This window comes from Bos javanicus, chromosome 3 (assembly GCF_032452875.1).
Source record: "Bos javanicus breed banteng chromosome 3, ARS-OSU_banteng_1.0, whole genome shotgun sequence".
In the NCBI taxonomy this organism is placed as follows: domain Eukaryota; kingdom Metazoa; phylum Chordata; class Mammalia; order Artiodactyla; family Bovidae; genus Bos; species Bos javanicus.
In genome coordinates, this window is record NC_083870.1 from 14156741 (window position 1) to 14175582 (window position 18842).

Below are 18842 nucleotides of genomic sequence, written 5' to 3' on the forward strand. Positions count from 1 at the left end.
GCCTGGGAAAGGGGAAGGAAGAGGGGTCCTGGGGGAGGGACTCTAAAGGAACCCACGAAGGAAGCCCTCCGAGGGGAGAGTTTTCCCCACCAGGGCCCCACATATATCCCCACCAATTCCCCAAGACGACAGAGACAGAGACCGACCCACCGAGCAGCCCGAATTCAGGAAGGTGACGAGACAGAGGCGGAGCCCACGGGGTGATTGCCCTTTCCACGATTTTGGTTGGAACCAAGGGACTTAACTGGGACAGAGCCTTGCGCCAAAAGCCTCCTAAGGAGGCTGCGAGGGCCTCGGAGAAGCGAAGGGCTTGGCTATTCCGGAGACGGGTCGTATAACCGCCAGGTTTCAAGCTTAGTTAGTTAGCCCGCAGGTGTCAAGGCAGAGGGTGGCAGAACTCAGAACCACCCGTTCCCCGGGGGTGGGGGCTGCTTCCTGCCGCTCGGGCTAGCCGTGCACCCCACCTGGGATAAGTCCTCAGGGGCGGGGGTGGAGGGACCCACCGCAGCTGCAGCGGGGTTGGAGGGAGCTCTGTTCCAGGGCTACCATCCCCCGGTATTTTGGCCTTATTTCCCCAACAGACCTGTCCACCCTTGAGTTGTCAGGCTAAATATTTTGGCTTGGCGGGAGAGGTGGAGAGAGCCGAGAGGTCCCAGTAAACCAATCCGTTGGGTCTGGGGCGGGGAAGCGCGAGCTGGGCGCGGCCCCTGCGTGCCGCCCTGGGAGATACCGTGGCAGCGCGGCCAGCTGGCGCTGGGGAGCCGAGCGTGCCCGGAGGGATACGGGGAGTCTCTCCCCAGAGAGTCCCGCGCGCCCCGGAACCCCCAACTGCTGTCCTCTGCCCCCGCCCTCGGGGTTGACCAGGCCTCTGGCGCTGTCTTTTGCTCAGCGCCCTGTGTGACTTTCTTCCCCTGGAAGCTTGAGTCTCCCCGTTGCCGTCTGCATCTCCGTCCTCGTCTGTCTGTCTCCGGGTGCACACTGAGTCTCTGGCTGCAGCGGCCTGTCACTGCCTGTGTCTCTGTGGCTCTCATTACTTCGTTTCTGTCTCCTGCCATCTCTATGCAGGATTCTTTGTGGTTCTGCTCTTTCCCTTCCCTTTCCCTCTGAAGCCTGCGTCTCTGTGTCCCTTAGGACTCGTCAGACCCTTCTACTCCCTGGAGCCATCTGGAGAGGAGCCAGGACTGGGCACAGACAGGACCAGGACAATGGCAGTGCCCAGTCTGTGGCCATGGGTAGCCTGCCTGCTTGCAATCCTCCTCTCCTTGGGATTTGGCCTGGACACGAGAGAGGGTGAGTCCCCAGCCCTGTCTCCTGGAGCCCCATCTCCCTCCTAGCAGACTGGGAGGCCAAACACTGAATTTCCACCCAGAACGCGTCCATTTCCCTACTGGGACATGAAGACTGGGGGTAGCTCTCAGAAGGACTTCCCACCAGGGAAAGCAGTCAGTTTCCCACATTAAGGGTGTTTTCCTCTCCGTTCCCTGGGGAATGAGAAGGACCTTGAAACAGAAGGATGGATAGATGCCCTCCGTTTCTGCTTATGAAACAGTGATCCTAGTAAAGCCCAAATGAGAACCAAGGTGGGGGGAGGGGTGGTCTTAGAGGTCATTTCTAGAACCGCTAAATGGGAAAGGGGCCCAGGATGAGAAGGAGCTGAGAACTAGGCACCATTAAGTAACTGAACCCACTGTGTAGACGGGAAACTGAAGCTCAGAGACCTGAAAGGGCAAGCTAGACTGTGTCCTGAACTCCTGCCTCTGGGTCCTGTCCTGTGTCCCCCACTTTGAGGGCCCATCCATCGGGCTAGGGGGCTGCTTTAAATTAGTCCCCAGGCTAAACACTGTGTAGTTTTGGGGGATGGGACCACGTAGACAAAGTGGCTCTCCTGGGGGTGCTGGGGACTTGGCAGGGAGAGGAAAAAATGCTGAGAGTGGAAGATTCAGAGGCGGAAGGGGTAAGAGATGTCCTTCTCCCCAAATCTCAGTCTCCCTTCCAGACTCCCTTCCAGACTCCCTTCCAGTCTCCCTTCCAGACTGAGGGAGCTCAGGAATCCAGTGCTCTGTGCCTCAGGGATCACGTGATGCCCTCAGACTGGGGCCTTCCAGGGCAGAGCAGAGTCTCCCCTTCCTGTAGAGACAGAAGGGCGACGTGAATGGGTTGGGGTACGGAGTCCCCAGAGGCACTGCCTGCAAGGCATAGCCCCACCGCCTGCACCCCTCCCCTCCTCCACTGCTGCACCAGGACAGGGCATAGCAGATGCCAGCCAGGAGCACAGTTGTCAGGACAGGAGCACGGCCCTGGGGTGTGGGGGAGGGAGGTGTTTGGTCAGGGGACCCAGATGTCTGGTTCCCAGTGCAGCTCTGCACAGGGCCATGTCTGGAGGGGAGGCAGGCAGGGGTTAACCTGTGAAGGTCGGTAGATTTGTTTTTCCAAATGACTCCCATCAGGGGAGCCCTAGAGAGGCCAGGGCATGATGGGAAGTGGCATGTGGGCTCCTGAAAGAACCCCCCATCTGCCTGCAGAGCCTGATTGGCCTTTGCCTAGAGGGACCAGAAGTGTTTTCTCTTTGTGTGTGTGCATGTGTGCCTGCAAGTGCTCAGACACACACAGTTGCTGGTAGAGCTAAGCACAGGGGCCATTAATGACGACAGGGAGAAGGTATGAAGTAAGCCCCAGCGAGCCAGCCTAGCCTGCCCACCCCCTTTAAAACATCAGGGGATGGGCCTGGGTATTTAAGATGCCTGCCGTGTTGCTCGAGGACTGGGTAGGAGTGGAGGGAGTGGACGCCGGAGACGTTAGCAGGACTCGACTAGCAAACCAAAAGATTCAGACCCGAATCTTCTAAGTGAGGACCATGGAAAGTATCCTTGGGAGAAGGGAGTGCAGGAGCCAGGTAAGCAACCTATTAGGGGAACCATTCTAGGTGACTTGGGGAAAGAAAGGAAAATGGGGCCAGGGTCCTGGGACCTGAAAAATCCAGACACACCCAGTTCCCTGAGGGAGGAATAGACTTGGGGTCCAGATGCCGTTGATTCAACTCACAACCCCCGAGTGCCCAGTGCTTCCTGCCCTGAACTGGGCACCATGGTGATTGACAAGGGCCCCAACCACAGGAGAGTCCCTCCTTAGAAATGGTGACAGAGACAGAGAAAGCAATGTTGCGGCAATACCCCAGGTATTCTGGTGTGAGTGCTGGACTTAGTGCAGCAGAGCCTGAAGGGAACGTGATTAACTCAGGGTCAGAGGGTCAGGGAATGGGGGCTTGACCTGAGGCTTTCAGGACAAGAACTTAGGGGTTAACAGGCCAAGGAACTTTTCTAAGGTACTAGTGGGGCCCAGTTTATCGACGTCCTGGAATGTCAGGCTGAAGAATTTAAACTTGAACTTTTGGCAATGGGGAGCCATGGAATGTTCCTTCGAAAGTAAACAGATGCTGGGACCAAGGTTCTAGCTTCCTTAGGCCTGGGAGAGAAAGGGAGTGTATGAAGCTCAGACTATTGCTTCTCAGTCACAGAATTCATTCATTCATTCCTTCATCAAATATTTACTGAGCACCAATTTTGTGCCAAACACTGTATCAGGCACCAAGGACACAGCAATGAATTACATGATGACCCCTGCCCTTCTAAAGCTTACAACAAACAAAAGAAGTAAATTGTATATTAGCCAGTGTTAAGCATTTGAAGGAAAACTAAGTAGGAAAGGGAGTAGGAGGTAATAGGGTGATCAGAGAAGTCCTCACTGAGAAAGTGACATCTGAGCAAAGACTTCAAAGAGGTGAAGAGCCATGGAGAGGGAAGAGTGTTCTAGCCAGAGGGAGCAGAAGGTGCAAAGACCCCAAGGCAGCAGCTTGGCAGGCTCGTTTGAGAAACCACAAGACAGCCGGTGTCTCTGAAGAAAAGAGAAAAAGGGGATAAAGTGGGAGAAGTGCAGAGGCCATGTAGGCTGTGGTAAGGACTTCAGCTTTTCATCAGTGAGATGGAGGCCGCTAGGGTGCTGTGAGCGGTAGAGGAGTGTGATCCAACTTGTGTGGTGTGTTTCCACTCTGGCTGTGGAGTGGAGGATAGGAGAGAGAGGGGGAGAGGGCGGAAGTGGGGACACCATTTAGGAAGCTATTACTGTAAAGTCTGGAGAAGACGATGGTGAAAGCGGTGAATGCGATTCTGGGTATATTTTAAAGGTGGAGCTCACAGGGTGTGGGGGTTAGAGAAGGAAAGGAATGATGGAGGCTTTCGCTTTGGAGTCTGACTGCAAGAAGGAAGTTGCAGTCAACTGAAAAGGGGACGTGAGTTTGGGAGGGAAGGTCACTTTTGCCCAGGTGGGCTCCTCTGGTGGGGATCCTGTAAGCTGCGGATGAAGCCTCTGAGGCCCAGAGAGGAGGTTCCCCCCACACCCACAGCAGAGCCTGACTCTGCCTTAATGTTCCCTCCCAGTGTGGTTCCCTCCTCCCCAGCTGCCAGAGCAGGATGGGGTGCTTGGCCCAAGCTGTACTGATGGCTACCTGCCGCTTGTACCCACAGTGTGCCCCAGCCTGGACATCCGCTCAGACGTGGCAGAGCTGCGGCGGCTGGAGAACTGCAGCGTGGTGGAGGGCCACCTGCAGATCCTGCTCATGTTCACAGCCACCGGCGAGGACTTCCGTGGCCTCAGCTTCCCACGCCTCACCCAGGTCACCGACTACCTGCTGCTCTTCCGGGTCTATGGCCTGGAGAGCTTGCGTGACCTCTTCCCCAACCTGGCAGTCATCCGCGGTGCCCGCCTCTTCCTGGGCTATGCGCTGGTCATCTTCGAGATGCCACACATGCGGGATGTGGGGCTGCCGGCACTGGGGGCCGTTCTGCGTGGGGCTGTGCGTGTGGAGAAGAACCAGGAGCTCTGCCATCTCTCCACCATTGACTGGGGTCTGCTGCAGCCTTCACCTGGTGCCAACCACATTGTGGGCAACAAGCTGGGCGAGGAGTGTGCCGATGTGTGCCCAGGCCTGCTGGGCACCACGGGTGAGCCCTGTGCCAGGACCACCTTCAGCGGGCACACCGACTACAGGTGCTGGACCTCCAGTCACTGCCAGAAAGGTGGGCACTGGCACAGAAGAGGGCCAGGGAGCGCAGGGAGGGCAGAGGCAGACGGCACTGGGCACCCATAAGATGGTATGTGTCAGTACTTTGCTGACACTATTTATTTTAACTGTCATTCATCCTATGTCTTTATTCCCATTTTGCAGATGAGGAAACTGAGGTTCAAAAAAGTTAAATAACTGACGTAGCATCAGGTAGTCAAGGGGTAGGCGCAAGACAGTGTCAGGTAGTCATGGAGACAGTAAAAGAAAAGTATAAGTTGAATATGGGGGAGAAGAGTAGCGTGAATGGATACGAGGCAGCTGCACAAGACGCAGAATGAGGCAGAGGTCAAGAGCAAAGCCGACTGTCCTGGGTTCGAATCTCAGCTTTACTACTTACTGGCGATGTTCGTTTCGCCTCTCTGTGCCTCGATTTCCTCATTTGTAAAATGATCGTAGCACTGTGATGAGGAGCAAACTGTTCTGTAAAACATCACAAGAGTGCCTGGACCATGGTAACTAGTTCTGTGTCTGGTGCAAACGGCCACAGTACAGGCTGGCAGTACTGCAGTGGGGAGGTTGGGAGCTGGGCGGAAGAAGAAAGGAGGAGGAGGCAGATGAAGAACAGGACAGGAGAGGACAAATATGTGATGTGGGACCTTTTTTAGGAGGTAAGGTGCCTTGAGGGGAAGCAGAAGGAAAGGGTGGAGAAAAGGAGGAGTGGAATAAGGCGGGATGGTTGGAGGAGGAGGTGAAGGTTGTGGAGGAGGGAAAGGAACCTTGAGAGGTTGGAAGCAGATCTGGGGTCCCCAAGCTGGGGTTCCTTCCATGCAGCCCCTGGAGGTCAGCTCTCTTCACCCCAGTGCCTCAGCATCAGGGCAGAAGAGTAACCAGATCCCTGCTATATCTGCTGTGCCCCCACCCCGAAGTCTCCCTGTTGGCTGTAAACACAGCTGCTTCATGTCCTCTCTCGTGTATAGTGTCAACATGCCCTGGCTGACCCCTGCCACACGCATCGCTCCCACGGACACATCCAGCTGCCACTGTGCAAAGGAGCCAGGCTCCTGGCACCCAGCCCCACATCTGCTTGGGGCTACCTTCCACCCAGGGCAGAGACTGAAGAGGGAGGAGGGATGGGCAGAGGCCTGGATCGAATGACCAGGGGTGGCCCCTTCTCCCACACACTCCCAGGTCCACCTGGCCCTAGTCCTCACTCCTCAAGAGAAGCTGGCTGGTTCACCTTGGCCCCATGCCCAGCGATGATCTGGGCACCAGGCCTAGACAGGACAGCAGGCTGGGGAGCAGGAGCCCTGATGGACAAGGTCACTGCTTGCTCCTGAGTTCCAATACCCCTGACTAGGCACTGTGGGAGGTGGGGAGTCACAGAGAGGGGCCGTGGTCCGTATCTTCAAGAGCCCCCATCTGGGGAAGAGTTGGCAACCAGTGTCATCTGAATTGGACGGATCTGGGTGCAGACCAAGAGTATTAGCTCTCGGGGAGAGGGCGGGGCAGGACCAAGGAGGTGCAGGTAAGGTCTAACGCAGCACTCTGCCCGCAGTGTGCCCCTGTCCTCGGGGGCTGGCCTGCACAGTCAGGGGCGAGTGCTGCCATGCCGAGTGCCTGGGAGGCTGCAGCCGGCCGGAAGACCCCCGTGCCTGCGTCGCCTGCCGCCACCTCTACTTCCAGGGCGCCTGCCACCGGGCCTGCCCGCCAGGCACCTACCAGCATGAGTCCTGGCGCTGTGTCACAGCGGAGCGCTGTGCCAGCCTGCGCTCTGTGCCTGGCCGTGCCTCCACTTTCGGCATCCACCAGGGTAGTTGTCTGGCCCAGTGCCCTCCAGGCTTCACCCGTAATGACAGCAGGTGAGTGTCGGGTGGGTGGGGGGCACCCTTGGAGCAGTGAGGAGGCCCACACTGGTCCAGGACTCATGCCACATCCTCTGCTTGCCCCTACTAGCATATTCTGCCACAAATGCGAGGGGCTGTGCCCCAAAGAGTGCAAAGTGGGCACCAAGACCATCGACTCTGTCCAGGCAGCACAGGATCTGGTGGGCTGCACCCACGTGGAAGGGAGCCTCATCCTCAACCTCCGTCAAGGCTGTTAGTGCCTTCCAGAGCCACACCCTTCCTCCTGGCCACACCCCTTACAATGACCCAGCTAAAGCACCACTTTCCATCATCCTGGGTCCCTGCCCTGAGGGCCCCCTTCCCTGGGCCCCCAGCCAGCTTCCCCACAATGGACCCATCACTTTCCTTGCCCCGGCTCCAGTCCTGTCTTCCCCATCCCCAGATAACCTGGAGCTGGAGCTGCAGCGAAGCCTAGGACTGGTAGAGACCATCACTGGCTTCCTCAAAATCAAGCACTCCTTTGCCCTCGTGTCCCTAGGCTTTTTCAAGAACCTCAAACTTATCCGGGGGGACACCATGGTGGATGGGTAAGGGATCAGAAATAGTTTCCTCTATCATATCTCCTCCCCAACATTCCCCAAACTGTAGTCAAGTGTGCGGGAACCAGCTCTGCTACTTACTAACTATGTGCCTCTGGGTAGGTTAACTTCTCTGGTCCTCAACTTTCTCATCTGTAAAATGGGGTTAACATAACACTACTTATTTCTTAGGGCTGTTGAGAATATTACTGAAGCTGTTATGTATAAAGCACTTAAAACAGAGCCTGAAACAAAATACACACAATTACATAAAACTGTATTTACATATCACCCTATACGGATTGCCTATAATTGTTGTCATCTGATCCTCTTAGCTGCAGAGCAAACTCCCTGGGTTTGAAACCCGTTCCTACCTCTACCAGTCGAAGCTTACCCTTAATGTATCCAGGATTTTTCAAAATAATGTTTTAAATTATCATCCAGCCAAGTGGTTTCTCGCGTACCCCCCAGGGTGTCCCCACTCCAGCTGGAAAGGCACAGCCCCAGGCTGAGTCTCACTCCGCCCTGTGTCCCCAAAGCCAGGACAGAGCCTGGCAGAGAGCAGGTGCTCAATTAACGTGAGATGCAGGAAGGAGGAAGGTGGAAAAACTGTTGGCCCCATTTCACTGATGAGAAAAACACAGAACGTGGGTGCCTTGCTGGACGTCACACTCCTGGTCAGTGGCACAGAGTGGGTGTGTACTAATGCCCCACGTGTACCGGTGTGGGTGGGCTGCTGTGTGCCCCTCCTCCCCTGTGTGCCCCTCCTCCCCTGTGCCCCCAGTGCAGACCCTTCAGGAAGAGCCCATAAGACACACCCTTCCTCATCCTTTGCCCCCACCTGCCATGCAGAGCAAGGTCCCCTGGCCTCCCCCAGGAACTACACCTTGTACGTGCTGGATAACCAGAACCTACAGCAGCTGGGTTCCTGGGTGGCTGCAGGGCTCACCATTCCTGTGGGCAAGATATACTTCGCCTTCAACCCACGCCTCTGCTTGGAGCACATCTACCGCTTGGAGGAGGTGACTGGCACTAAGGGACGGCAAAACAAGGCTGAGATCAACCCCCGCACCAACGGAGACCGCGCTGCCTGTAAGGCCCGACACCCCAAGCCCTGGCACCTTGGCAGTGAGAGAGGGGACCCCAAGGAACAACCAGACACACACACACACACACACACACTAGAACACACCAGACACGCTCTCAAGTGGAGGGGAGACTTGAAGGGAACGATGGGATAAGTTCTCTTCAGAGGCCACGTTAAGGGGCAGGATGCTGCGGGGTCAGGGTGGGGGCTTGGGAGTAGGCGGCTCAAGCAGGTGTTCTCAACGTGGTCAAAAGCAGGTGTTCGCCTTTTACCCCACCCAGGCCAGACTCGCACTCTGCGCTTTGTGTCCAACGTGACGGAGGCCAATCGCATCTTGCTGCGATGGGAGCGCTATGAACCGCTTGAGGCTCGCGACCTACTCAGCTTCATTGTGTACTACAAGGAGTCGTGAGTGGCGGGGCGGGGCCAGAGAGGGTGGGGCCAGAGAGGGGCGGGGTCAGTGGGTGGGGCGGGGTGGGGCGGGGCGGGGCGGGGCGGGGCGGGGCCAGAGCGGGGTTGCGGGTCAGAGCCTGACCAGGCAAATTTGTTGACCGCACGTAGGTGAGGGCAGAACCCTGCGGGGCTGTGGAAAGCCAGAAAGCCAAGAACCCCGAGTCTCACTCCCTTGTAGGGCTCACGTCTGGCTCTCCTCTCACTTTCTTCATCCCTCCATGCCTCAGTTTTATCTCACCCAGTGATGAAGAGCGGGCAGTCAGGATTTCTGAAAGCCCAGGAGAGGCGCCCTGCTGGGAAGACTTGGATAATTAAAGCTCAATTCACTATGCTAATGTTTTGTACTGACCACATGCTCCTGCCCCAGCAGCGGTTTGGGAAGTACCCACTAATTTGGCCAGTTTTATCCACATCTTTGCCAGCATTTCATTAAAGCCTGAGGAAGGGCGGTAGCAGGGACAACCAAGAACCAACTGCTCTTTTCTTTGGAGAGAATATACCGACCATAGCAGGATGGATAGTGGTTAGACCACAGGAAGGACTTCTCCAAAAGCATGGCTAGAATCAAAAATAGAAATCTTTAGAAGAGAGACATGGAGTGAAGAGTACTGTCACCCTTTACGGTAGATGGAAGATGGGAGCTACCTGGATCGGAATAATTTCCTGTGAATTAAAATGGAGAGATTTTAGTTGCTTGCTAGCACAGGGCCTAAGGGAACCCAGGTGGCACAGTGGTAAAGAATCTGCCTGCCACACAGGAGACACAGGTTTGAACCCTGGGTCGGGAAGATCCCCCAGAATAGGAAACAGCAACCCACTCCAGTATTCTTGCCTGGAAAAGTCCATGGACAGAGGAGCCTAGTGGGCTACAGTCCACAGTCCATGGGGCCACAGAGAGTCAGAACATAACTGAGCAACTTAGTACACACACACGCACACAGTGGGGGAGAAAAATCTACTCACAGGGCCAAGGCTCTCCTAGGCCTCAGTAGAAGATGAAGGACTTTAGCATGACGAACTGGACAGTTTGTTAAAAGGAGATTCCTGAGCCCCACCCCCATAGATTCTGATTCCATTAGTCTTGGGCAGGCCCTGGACTGCCCTGTAAATCTGCATTTCTAAAAAGCTCCCAGGTAATGCTGAATCTTCTGGTCCATATATTGAGGAGTGCTAACATGGACCGCAATGTAAACCCACCCCCCAAGCTCTAGCTTGTGCAGCTCACCTTCTGCATGACTATACATGGCTGCCTTGGACTCAAAGGGCACACAGTCTTAGAGGTTTTTCAGGAAACTCCCCTGGCATCTGCCTTGCAGTGTGGCTAAGGCTGTGCTCCCTTAGATATATATACTGTGGGGTGTGTGCGTGTGTGTGTATGTGTGTGTTAGTCGTTCAGTAATGTCTGACTCTTTGCAACCCCATGGACTACAGCCTGCCAGGTTTCTCTGTCCATGGAGATCTCCAAGCAAGAATACTAGAGAGGGTAGCCATTCCTTTCTCCAGGGGATCTTCCCAACCCGGGATGGAACCCAGGTCTCCCACACTGCAGGAGGATCTTACTGTCTGAGCCACCAGGGAAGCCCTATATACTGTGGATCATGGCTCAGTTTAAGCTCTGAGCAGATCCACTCAGTGAGTGAGTCATGCCAACAGGGCACCTGCCCCAAAGGGCAGACCCACATCTGCTTCTGAATGCCCTTGCACACCCCGGGAGAAGAAGGACAGTGGCAGGCTTGGAGTGGCTCAGAGAAGAGGGGGCAGAGCTAAATGAGCCGCCCCTCAACTCCAGGGATGGCTTGTTCAGCCCATTCCAGAATGCCACAGAGTACGTAGGTCCAGATGCCTGTGGGGCCCAGAGCTGGAACCTACTGGATGTGGAGCTGCCCCTTAGCCGCACCCAGGAGCCGGGGGTGACCCTAGCCCCGCTCAAGCCCTGGACACAGTATGCCGTGTTTGTACGGGCCATCACACTGACCACAGCAGAGGACAGCCCCCACCAAGGAGCCCAAAGCCCCATCGTCTACCTCCGAACCTTACCTGCAGGTAGGCTGAAGCCTTTGGAGGGGGTGGGAGCTAGATGCCTGGACCCTACTGAGAATGGAAGAACACCAGAAATAGAGAAGCTGGGTCACTGAACACCTGGCCTACAGAGGCTGGGAGGCCGGACCTCAGAAAGAAGGGCCCATTACCAGACAGTATTTAAAAGGGGGATCTGCAGTCCCTCAGGTGTACCCTCCTCCCACCCTCAGCGCCCACAGTGCCCCAGGATGTCATCTCCACGTCCAATTCCTCCTCCCACCTGCTGGTGCGCTGGAAGCCACCGACCCAGCGCAACGGAAACATCACCTACTACCTGGTGCTGTGGCAACGTCTGGCAGAGGACAGCGACCTCTACCTCAATGACTACTGCCACCGCGGTGCGCAGGGAGGAGGCGCGGGCCGGAGGGGTTGGGGTCTCGGGCTGCGGGCGCGGCCAGGCTAACTACTTCCTTGCCCGCCGCCCCTCCAGGCTTGCGGCTGCCCACCAGCAACAACGACCCCCGCTTCGACGGAGAAGACGGGGAACTCGAGGCCGACAGGGAGCCTGGCTGCTGCCCTTGCCAGCACCCACCTCCTGGGCAGGTCCTACCACCGCTGGAGGCACAGGAGGCGTCGTTCCAGAAGAAGTTTGAAAACTTTCTACACAACGCCATCACCATTCCCAAGTGCGTCTCGGCGCGAGAAAGCCAGGCGGGAGTCCAGGGAGCTGATGGGCGGGGTTTGTGAGGGGAGGGGGGGTGGGGAGGGGTTGTGGGCGGGGCCTGAGATTGTGGGTGGGTTAGGAGGCGGTGCGCCCCTGCAGAGAGCACTGGGGCGCGTTCCAGATGAGCCTGACAGGGTCGTCTCTGGTCTTCCCAGATCCCCTTGGAAGGTGACATCCATCAATAAGAGCCCTCAAAGGTGAGCGGGGACGGAGCAGGGGCCGAGAAGAGCGGTTCCCGAGGCGGGGCCATGGCTCTGACTTGCGCCCTCTCTAGGGACTCAGGGAGGAGCCGACGGGCAGCCGAGGCCCTCAGGCTTGGGGGAAACAGCTCGGATTTCAAGATCCAAGAGGACAAAGTGCCCCGGGAGCGAGCGGTGCTGAGTGGCCTGCGCCACTTCACAGAGTACCGGATCGACATCCATGCCTGCAACCACGCGGCGCACACCGTGGGCTGCAGCGCGGCCACCTTCGTCTTTGCGCGCACCATGCCCCACAGTAGGTGACCCTCCCCCAGCTCTACCCTACCCACACACCGACCCCAAGGACCCTATCTAATTAGTGCTCTAACTAGCCAGTTTGACAACCTCCCACCTCCCTGCCCCCTCCAACCTCAGGGCCTCTCCTTGCTCACTCCTGCCAGTCCCCATAATCCCAGAGTTTCCTTGAACCTCCCAGTTTAGCCCCCTTGCGTTTGAACATGAAGGTGAGAAGAATAATTGTAGTCGAGTTGCCTGATGGCCTCTCCTGCAGGAGAGGCTGATGGTATCCCAGGAAAAGTGGCCTGGGAGGCAGCCAGCAAGAGCAGTGTTCTCCTGCGCTGGCTTGAGCCACCGGACCCCAACGGACTCATTCTGAAGTACGAAATCAAGTACCGCCGCCTGGGAGAGGTAGGCACCCCTGGAGACACCCTAACCTAGCCCTGGCCTGCCCCTCCATCCTCTTCCCAGCCAGCTATTCTGTGCTGCCCTCAGGAGGCCACAGTGCTGTGTGTGTCCCGCCTGCGATATGCCAAATTTGGGGGTGTCCACCTGGCCCTGCTGCCTCCTGGAAACTACTCTGCCAGAGTTCGGGCAACCTCACTGGCTGGCAACGGCTCCTGGACAGACAGTGTCGCTTTCTACATCCCTGGCCCGGGTATGCAGGCCTCTGACTCAGACCTGTATTCCCAAACAGCCCCACCTGGGCCCCCACCCACATCTCCCATTGTGGAAACCGCAGGCCCCTCCACCTTCCACCCCATCCGCCCCACATCCTCATCTCCCACTGTGTCCTTGACCCCCTGACTTCGCCATCTTTTTACAATTATTATTGTTTTTTCTTTTTTTCTGACTTCTCCATCTTTGACCCTCTGCTGTCTTCTGGCCACCAGAGGAGGAAGATTCTGGGGGGCTGCACGTCCTTCTCACCGTCACCCCTGCGGGGCTCATGCTGCTCATCATTCTTGCTGTCCTTGGTTTCTTCTACAGCAAGAAGAGGTGATGACAAGTCCCACTGATTCCCAACACCCTTCTTCTCTGAGCCCTCATCATAACATCAGTGCAATCAGATGGTAATAGATGAGACAGCAAAAAGGACTTCCTTAGAAACAGTAACTCTTCCCCTGGGGGCACTGACTTACCTGGAGAAAAGAGACATGCTTTTTAGTTAGGGTGACCAACTTGTCCATGTTTGCCAGGGACTTTCCTGATTTTAGTAGTAACAGTCCTATATTCTGGGAAACCCCTCAGTCTGGGCATCCTGGGACTGTTGGTCACCACACTCTCAGACGGGCAGCTGAGGCCCTCCTGAGAGCTAATGAAACTGGTCCGATCATAGCAGAGAAAGAAGCAGGAAATCTCAGGATGTGTCCTGGGCTTCTTGATGTCCGATCCCTCTAGAGCTGAATATGACAGGGAACTGAGGACAGGACTTTGATTAGCTGGTTCTGAGGACTAGCTGAGGAAACCAGAGCCTCGCTATTCCCAGCCTGTCAGACCCCAGATCCCAGGACTAGGACCAAGACTAGCTTGGGAAGTCCTTGGGGTTCCCCAGGGGTCACCCTGACCAGAGCTAAGATAGGATCAGTAACTTCCTTCCTCCTTGGAATACCCTTCTTCCTTGTCCTCTGACATGGCTCCTTCCTTCCCGAGGACCCTTCCAGGCTGACCCCCCCTCACCTCCCATTGCAGAAACAGCACCCTGTATGCCTCTGTGAATCCGGAATACTTCAGCGCCTCTCACAGTAGGTCTGGGGGTGGCTGGACAGGTGGTGTGGGGAAGGGAGACCGGAGGGGAGAAGAGACAGACTTCCAGCCCATCTTGGAGAAGGCAGCCTTGGAACCTGAGCCCTTCAAGAAGGAAGAGGGTGGGTGGAGGTGTGGCAGAGAGCAGTGTCCTTGCCTGTGACCCCCACTTCCTCTCAGTGTACATCCCCGACGAGTGGGAGGTGCCTCGGGAGCAGATCTCCATAATCCGAGAACTGGGCCAGGGCTCTTTCGGGATGGTATACGAGGGGCTGGCACAAGGACTGGAGGTTGGAGAGGAGCCCACGCCGGTGGCCCTGAAGACCGTGAATGAGCTGGCCAGCCCACGAGAACGCATTGAGTTCCTCAAGGAAGCCTCTGTCATGAAGGCATTCAAGTGTCACCATGTGGTAAGGAAGGGTCAAGTCCAATATCAAGGTCAGAATTAGGATGAAGGTCATGTGGTTAGAGGGGAAAGATCAGAGATGACGTCAGGGCACCATCAAGTCCAGGACTGGGACTGTGGTTAGGATCCTAACTGGATTAAAAGTCATGGTAGGGCTATAACAGGATCATGGCTAGGGCTGAGATCAGTCATGGTTGAAGGTCAAATCTGAGTGTTCAGAGCATTATTAGGAGGGTGATTGGAATCAAGGTCAGAATTGAGCCAATCATGAAGACTGAGATGATAGATACAATTAAGGTCATGGATTACAGAGACTTCCCTAGTGGTGCAGTGGCTGAGATTCCATGCTCTCAATGCAGGGGGCCCAGGTTCGATCCCTAGTCAGGTAACTAGATCCCAGATGCCACAACTAAAGATCCTGTGTGCCATCAACTTAAAAAAAAAAAAAATCCCATGTGCCACAACTAAGACCCAGCAGCAACCAAATAAATATATTTTATTTTTAAAAGGTCATGGGTTGGGGTCAAGGTCATTGTTAGGTCAAGATGAGGGTTATGGTCATGGCTAGGGTTAGGAGGGTTGTTGTCTGAGTCAGGTTGTGGTCACAGCAGAACAAGGTTTTGGCCAAGTGGGTCAAAGGGAGCTGAGTAGACCCGCAACGAGGCTCTCTCTCCATGCCAGGTACGTCTCCTGGGCGTGGTGTCTCAGGGCCAGCCAACTCTGGTCATCATGGAGTTAATGACCCGAGGGGATCTCAAGAGCCATCTTCGATCTCTGCGGCCCGAGGCAGAGGTGGGGACCAGGAAGCTTCTGGGTGGAGGAGCTGGGGAATTAGAAAGGACTTGGGCAGTTGAAGGCATAATCCTTATGCAGGAGTCCAGCCTCAAGTTCCTGCTTCAACAGCCCGTCTCTTGGTTCTAGAACAATCCTGGGCTCCCACGGCCAGCACTGGGAGATATGATCCAGATGGCTGGTGAGATTGCAGATGGCATGGCCTACCTTGCTGCCAACAAGTTTGTGCATCGAGACCTAGCGGCCCGGAACTGCATGGTGTCCCAGGACTTCACTGTCAAGATTGGGGGTACAGAGGGGACCAGGCAGGTGGGGCAGCCTGGGTAGAGAGACTCCCCCAGCAAGGCAGGAGAAGACCCAGGCCTGTCCCTGATCGCCCCCTGACCTGGATCTCCGTCTCCCCATCTGAGGACAGCAGGATTTGGATGGGATGATCTCTGAGGTCCTTGGAGCCCTTACAGTCCAGGATTCCTGGAGACTGTGGAGGTGGGGGGGGTTGGGAGAGGTACTCCTGGGGCAGGAGCTGGTGACCGGCTCTGCTGCCCCACACCCTGTCCACCCTCCCTTTCCAGACTTCGGGATGACTCGAGACGTGTATGAGACAGACTACTACCGCAAGGGCGGGAAGGGGCTGCTGCCCGTGCGCTGGATGGCCCCCGAGTCCCTCAAAGACGGGATCTTCACCACCCACTCTGACGTCTGGTGGGGCCTGGCTGGAGCGGGGGCTCAGGGGTGTGGAGGCAGGGTCTGGCATGCACTCCCTAGGGCGTGCTGAGCTGCATGAAGCATGCGGGGCTCAGGCCCTCCTCCCTGTCCTCCCAGGTCCTTCGGCGTGGTGCTCTGGGAGATCGTGACCCTGGCTGAACAACCCTACCAGGGCCTATCCAATGAGCAGGTGCTCAAGTTCGTCGTGGATGGTGGAGTCCTGGAAGAGCTGGAGAGCTGTCCGGTTCAGCTGTGAGTCACCCCAGCCTGGCCCTGCCTCAGCCCTGCCCTCTGCCAACATCTGCCCCACCCCTGGGAGTCTCTGAGGCTTCTACTTACACTGATCCCCAGCTCTGAGCCCTCCAACTTGAAATCCCCACTGCAACCCCCATTTACTCCCCTGTGACCCAAGCTCAGTTGGTGAAGAATCCGTCTGCAGTGCAGGAGACCTAGGTTACATCCCTGGATTGGGAAGATCCCCTGAAGGAGGGCATGGCAACCCACTCCAGTATTCTTGCCTGGAGAATCCCATGGACAGAGGACCCTGGCAGGCTACAGTTCATAGGGTCACAAAGAGTCGGACATGACTGAACAACCAAGCACAGCACAGACCTGAGCAGACATACTCCCCCCATGACCCCCTCCATGACCCCCTCCATCACACTCATTGACCCTCTCAATGCAGGAGGCAGGAGGCGTGCACCTCTCTGACACTGCCCCCTACCTCCACCAGGCAGGAGCTGATGCAGCGCTGCTGGCAGCAGAACCCGCGCCTGCGCCCCACCTTTACCCACATCCTGGACAGCATACAGGAGGAGCTGAGGCCCTCCTTCCGCCTCCTCTCCTTCTATCACAGCCCAGAATGCCGGGGAGCCCGGGCCTCCCTGCTGCCCACAGATGCAGAGCCTGACTCCCCCCGAACCTCAAAAGAGGCCTCCTCAGACTTCAGCCCCCAGAATGGGGGTCCAGGACATTGAGGGGCACCCCATTCCCTGGCTGATTGGCCTCCCACAGACAGAGAGGAAGGGACCTCCCACGGACAGAGAGGAAGGGACCTGAGCTTTGCAGCCATGAGAGGCTGAGACGTTCACACCCCAGCCCCATGCTGAGACAGCCGAAGGAGACAGAGCAGAGCGGGACAGGCTGGGGGGTGACAGGGAGACCACAGCTGAGTCGTGGCAGGAAAGATTTTCTCAGGAATCTGAGTTCTCCATGAGAAAGTAAACAAGGCCACAGCAGGAGTGGAGATTAGACGGTGGACAAGACGCTCTGAGTGAGAGAGCCTACTCAGGCTAGAAAGAGAGGCCGATCTGCTCTGAAGGCAGGGTCTGGGGACCCCACCGGCGGTTTTGGAGCTCCTGTGGACATCCGGGGCCATCAACACGCTAGAAACCACAAGAGCCACCAGACTCGGGCCTGGAAGCCTCTCTGCCCGAGTTTGGGATGCTGGGGCTGAGCGTCCAGATGGCTGCTCTTGGTACCACTGTGTCTCACCGCCTCCCCTGCCCCACGCCATAGCGCGTGTGGGGAGAACGCAGGGACCTTGCTGAGTGGCTCCCCAGCCTGGCCTCGGGGCCTGCCTCTCCCCTTCCTCTCCTTTGCCTCACCCAGGGACCCCAAGCTTGGTGCTCCCCCTTCCTCTTCTCCAGGGCCTTCCCTCGGTGCAGATGCACCCCTTCTCCCAGGCCCTTCCCCTCCACCCCCCTCCTGCCCTGGGATTATTAAGGCCTTAAGAGCCTTGCTTCCTCCCTGCCCTGACTCCTGCCCCCCACCCCCGCCTCTCGTGGGAAGACTGGAGAAGGCATAATAAAGGCCGAGGTCTGTCTGTACCCTGGTCCCGGGCAGCCCATTATCTCTCCATCTATATGGTCTTAACACTGGATGAACTTCCTCCCTCCCTCCTTGGGGACTTGAGGTGGTGACCCTGAGGCAGTGATACAGGATAAATACACTGCTGTCAAACACCACCTCCATGAGGACCTGAGCAGCCAGGGTTGCCATGGCAGTGAAGCAGGACAATCCTGCTATTATCTGCGGCTCAGGCGGCCAGAAGTGGTTGAGCCCAGCAGGGGAACCTTTGTATCCGGCCTCCCAGCCTCACCAACCCGTCCCCCACACCTCATCTTTAGGTCATCTCTCGCTGTTTCCACTGGATAGACATTTCCTGGGGTCTCCCAGGACAGATGTGAGGCAGGCAGAACGTGGGATGGGGGAGGAGGGGTCTTGATGACATTACCAGTCCTGGCTGGATGCCCCCCTGCCAGGGCAGGGAACACGTCAGAGCAGAGTCTATGTGTCTGGCGCCCTACTGTTATGCCATCCTATGAGCAGAGACACCCTGGAGGCATGTTAAAGGAACACTTGGGAGTTGGTTTCCAGGCTCTTATGCCAGTGCCATCAGGGCATCTGAAGGGGGGGAGTTGCAGATGAATGACTTAAAACCTTGCTGAAGGGAGTGGTAGCAAAAGGGACTGGGCCTGACTCAAGGCTTTTTAGAATCCTGTACCAGTGTTTCCTGCATCCGGATCCCTGGGGCCAGAGCTCCCATGCTACACACACAGCAGGTCTAGGGAGATTTATACTTCTAAGCGTTTGCTCACTCCAGCAGCTGTCCTGCAAACCACAGCTCCTTAAGGCATGACTGGAGTGGGTATGAGTTTGTGCAAGGCGTCTCTGTATAACAACCGCAACTCACGTGCACCATCCTGACATGGGCAGCAAGGACCTCGCATCCCACCGCACCCATGGGCCTGTCATTGGTGACTAAGGCAACAGTGACCCCTAATGGTTGCTGGCAGAATCACAGCTTAGGAAGAAAAGAGAGGGGAAGGTTGTTCTCTCCTCCCCTGAGATGCTGGTCTCAGAGAGGCCACTATCGAGTGCAAGGGAGGAGAGACTCCACACAAGAATCCTGGATCCGAGACCTGCACAGTCACACAGATCACACTGGTTA

General features: G+C 56.5%; 1 protein-coding gene across 3 annotated transcripts; it reads left to right on the forward strand.

Annotated features, from left to right (window-relative positions):
- Positions 1-538: 538 nt before the first annotated feature.
- On the forward strand, positions 539-17723 carry INSRR (insulin receptor related receptor). 3 transcript variants are annotated; one of them, XM_061403022.1, is made up of 22 exons: positions 539-1290; positions 4521-5072; positions 6615-6918; positions 7013-7155; positions 7346-7490; positions 8359-8573; positions 8850-8976; positions 10826-11064; positions 11271-11438; positions 11531-11726; positions 11920-11961; positions 12039-12259; positions 12515-12651; positions 12736-12898; positions 13134-13239; positions 13933-13985; positions 14167-14396; positions 15074-15184; positions 15314-15473; positions 15757-15886; positions 16007-16141; positions 16627-16714. In XM_061403022.1, the coding sequence occupies exons 1-22, from the start codon at positions 1206-1208 to the stop codon at positions 16631-16633; spliced, it is 3669 nt and encodes a 1222-aa protein (XP_061259006.1). In that variant the 5' UTR covers positions 539-1205; the 3' UTR covers positions 16634-16714. The 3 variants fall into 3 exon arrangements, with proteins under 3 accessions (XP_061259006.1, XP_061258996.1, XP_061258987.1); XM_061403003.1 differs by having other exon boundaries at positions 729-1290; positions 16623-17723; XM_061403012.1 differs by lacking the exon at positions 15074-15184 and having other exon boundaries at positions 16623-17723.
- The last annotated feature ends 1119 nt before the right edge of the window (positions 17724-18842 follow it).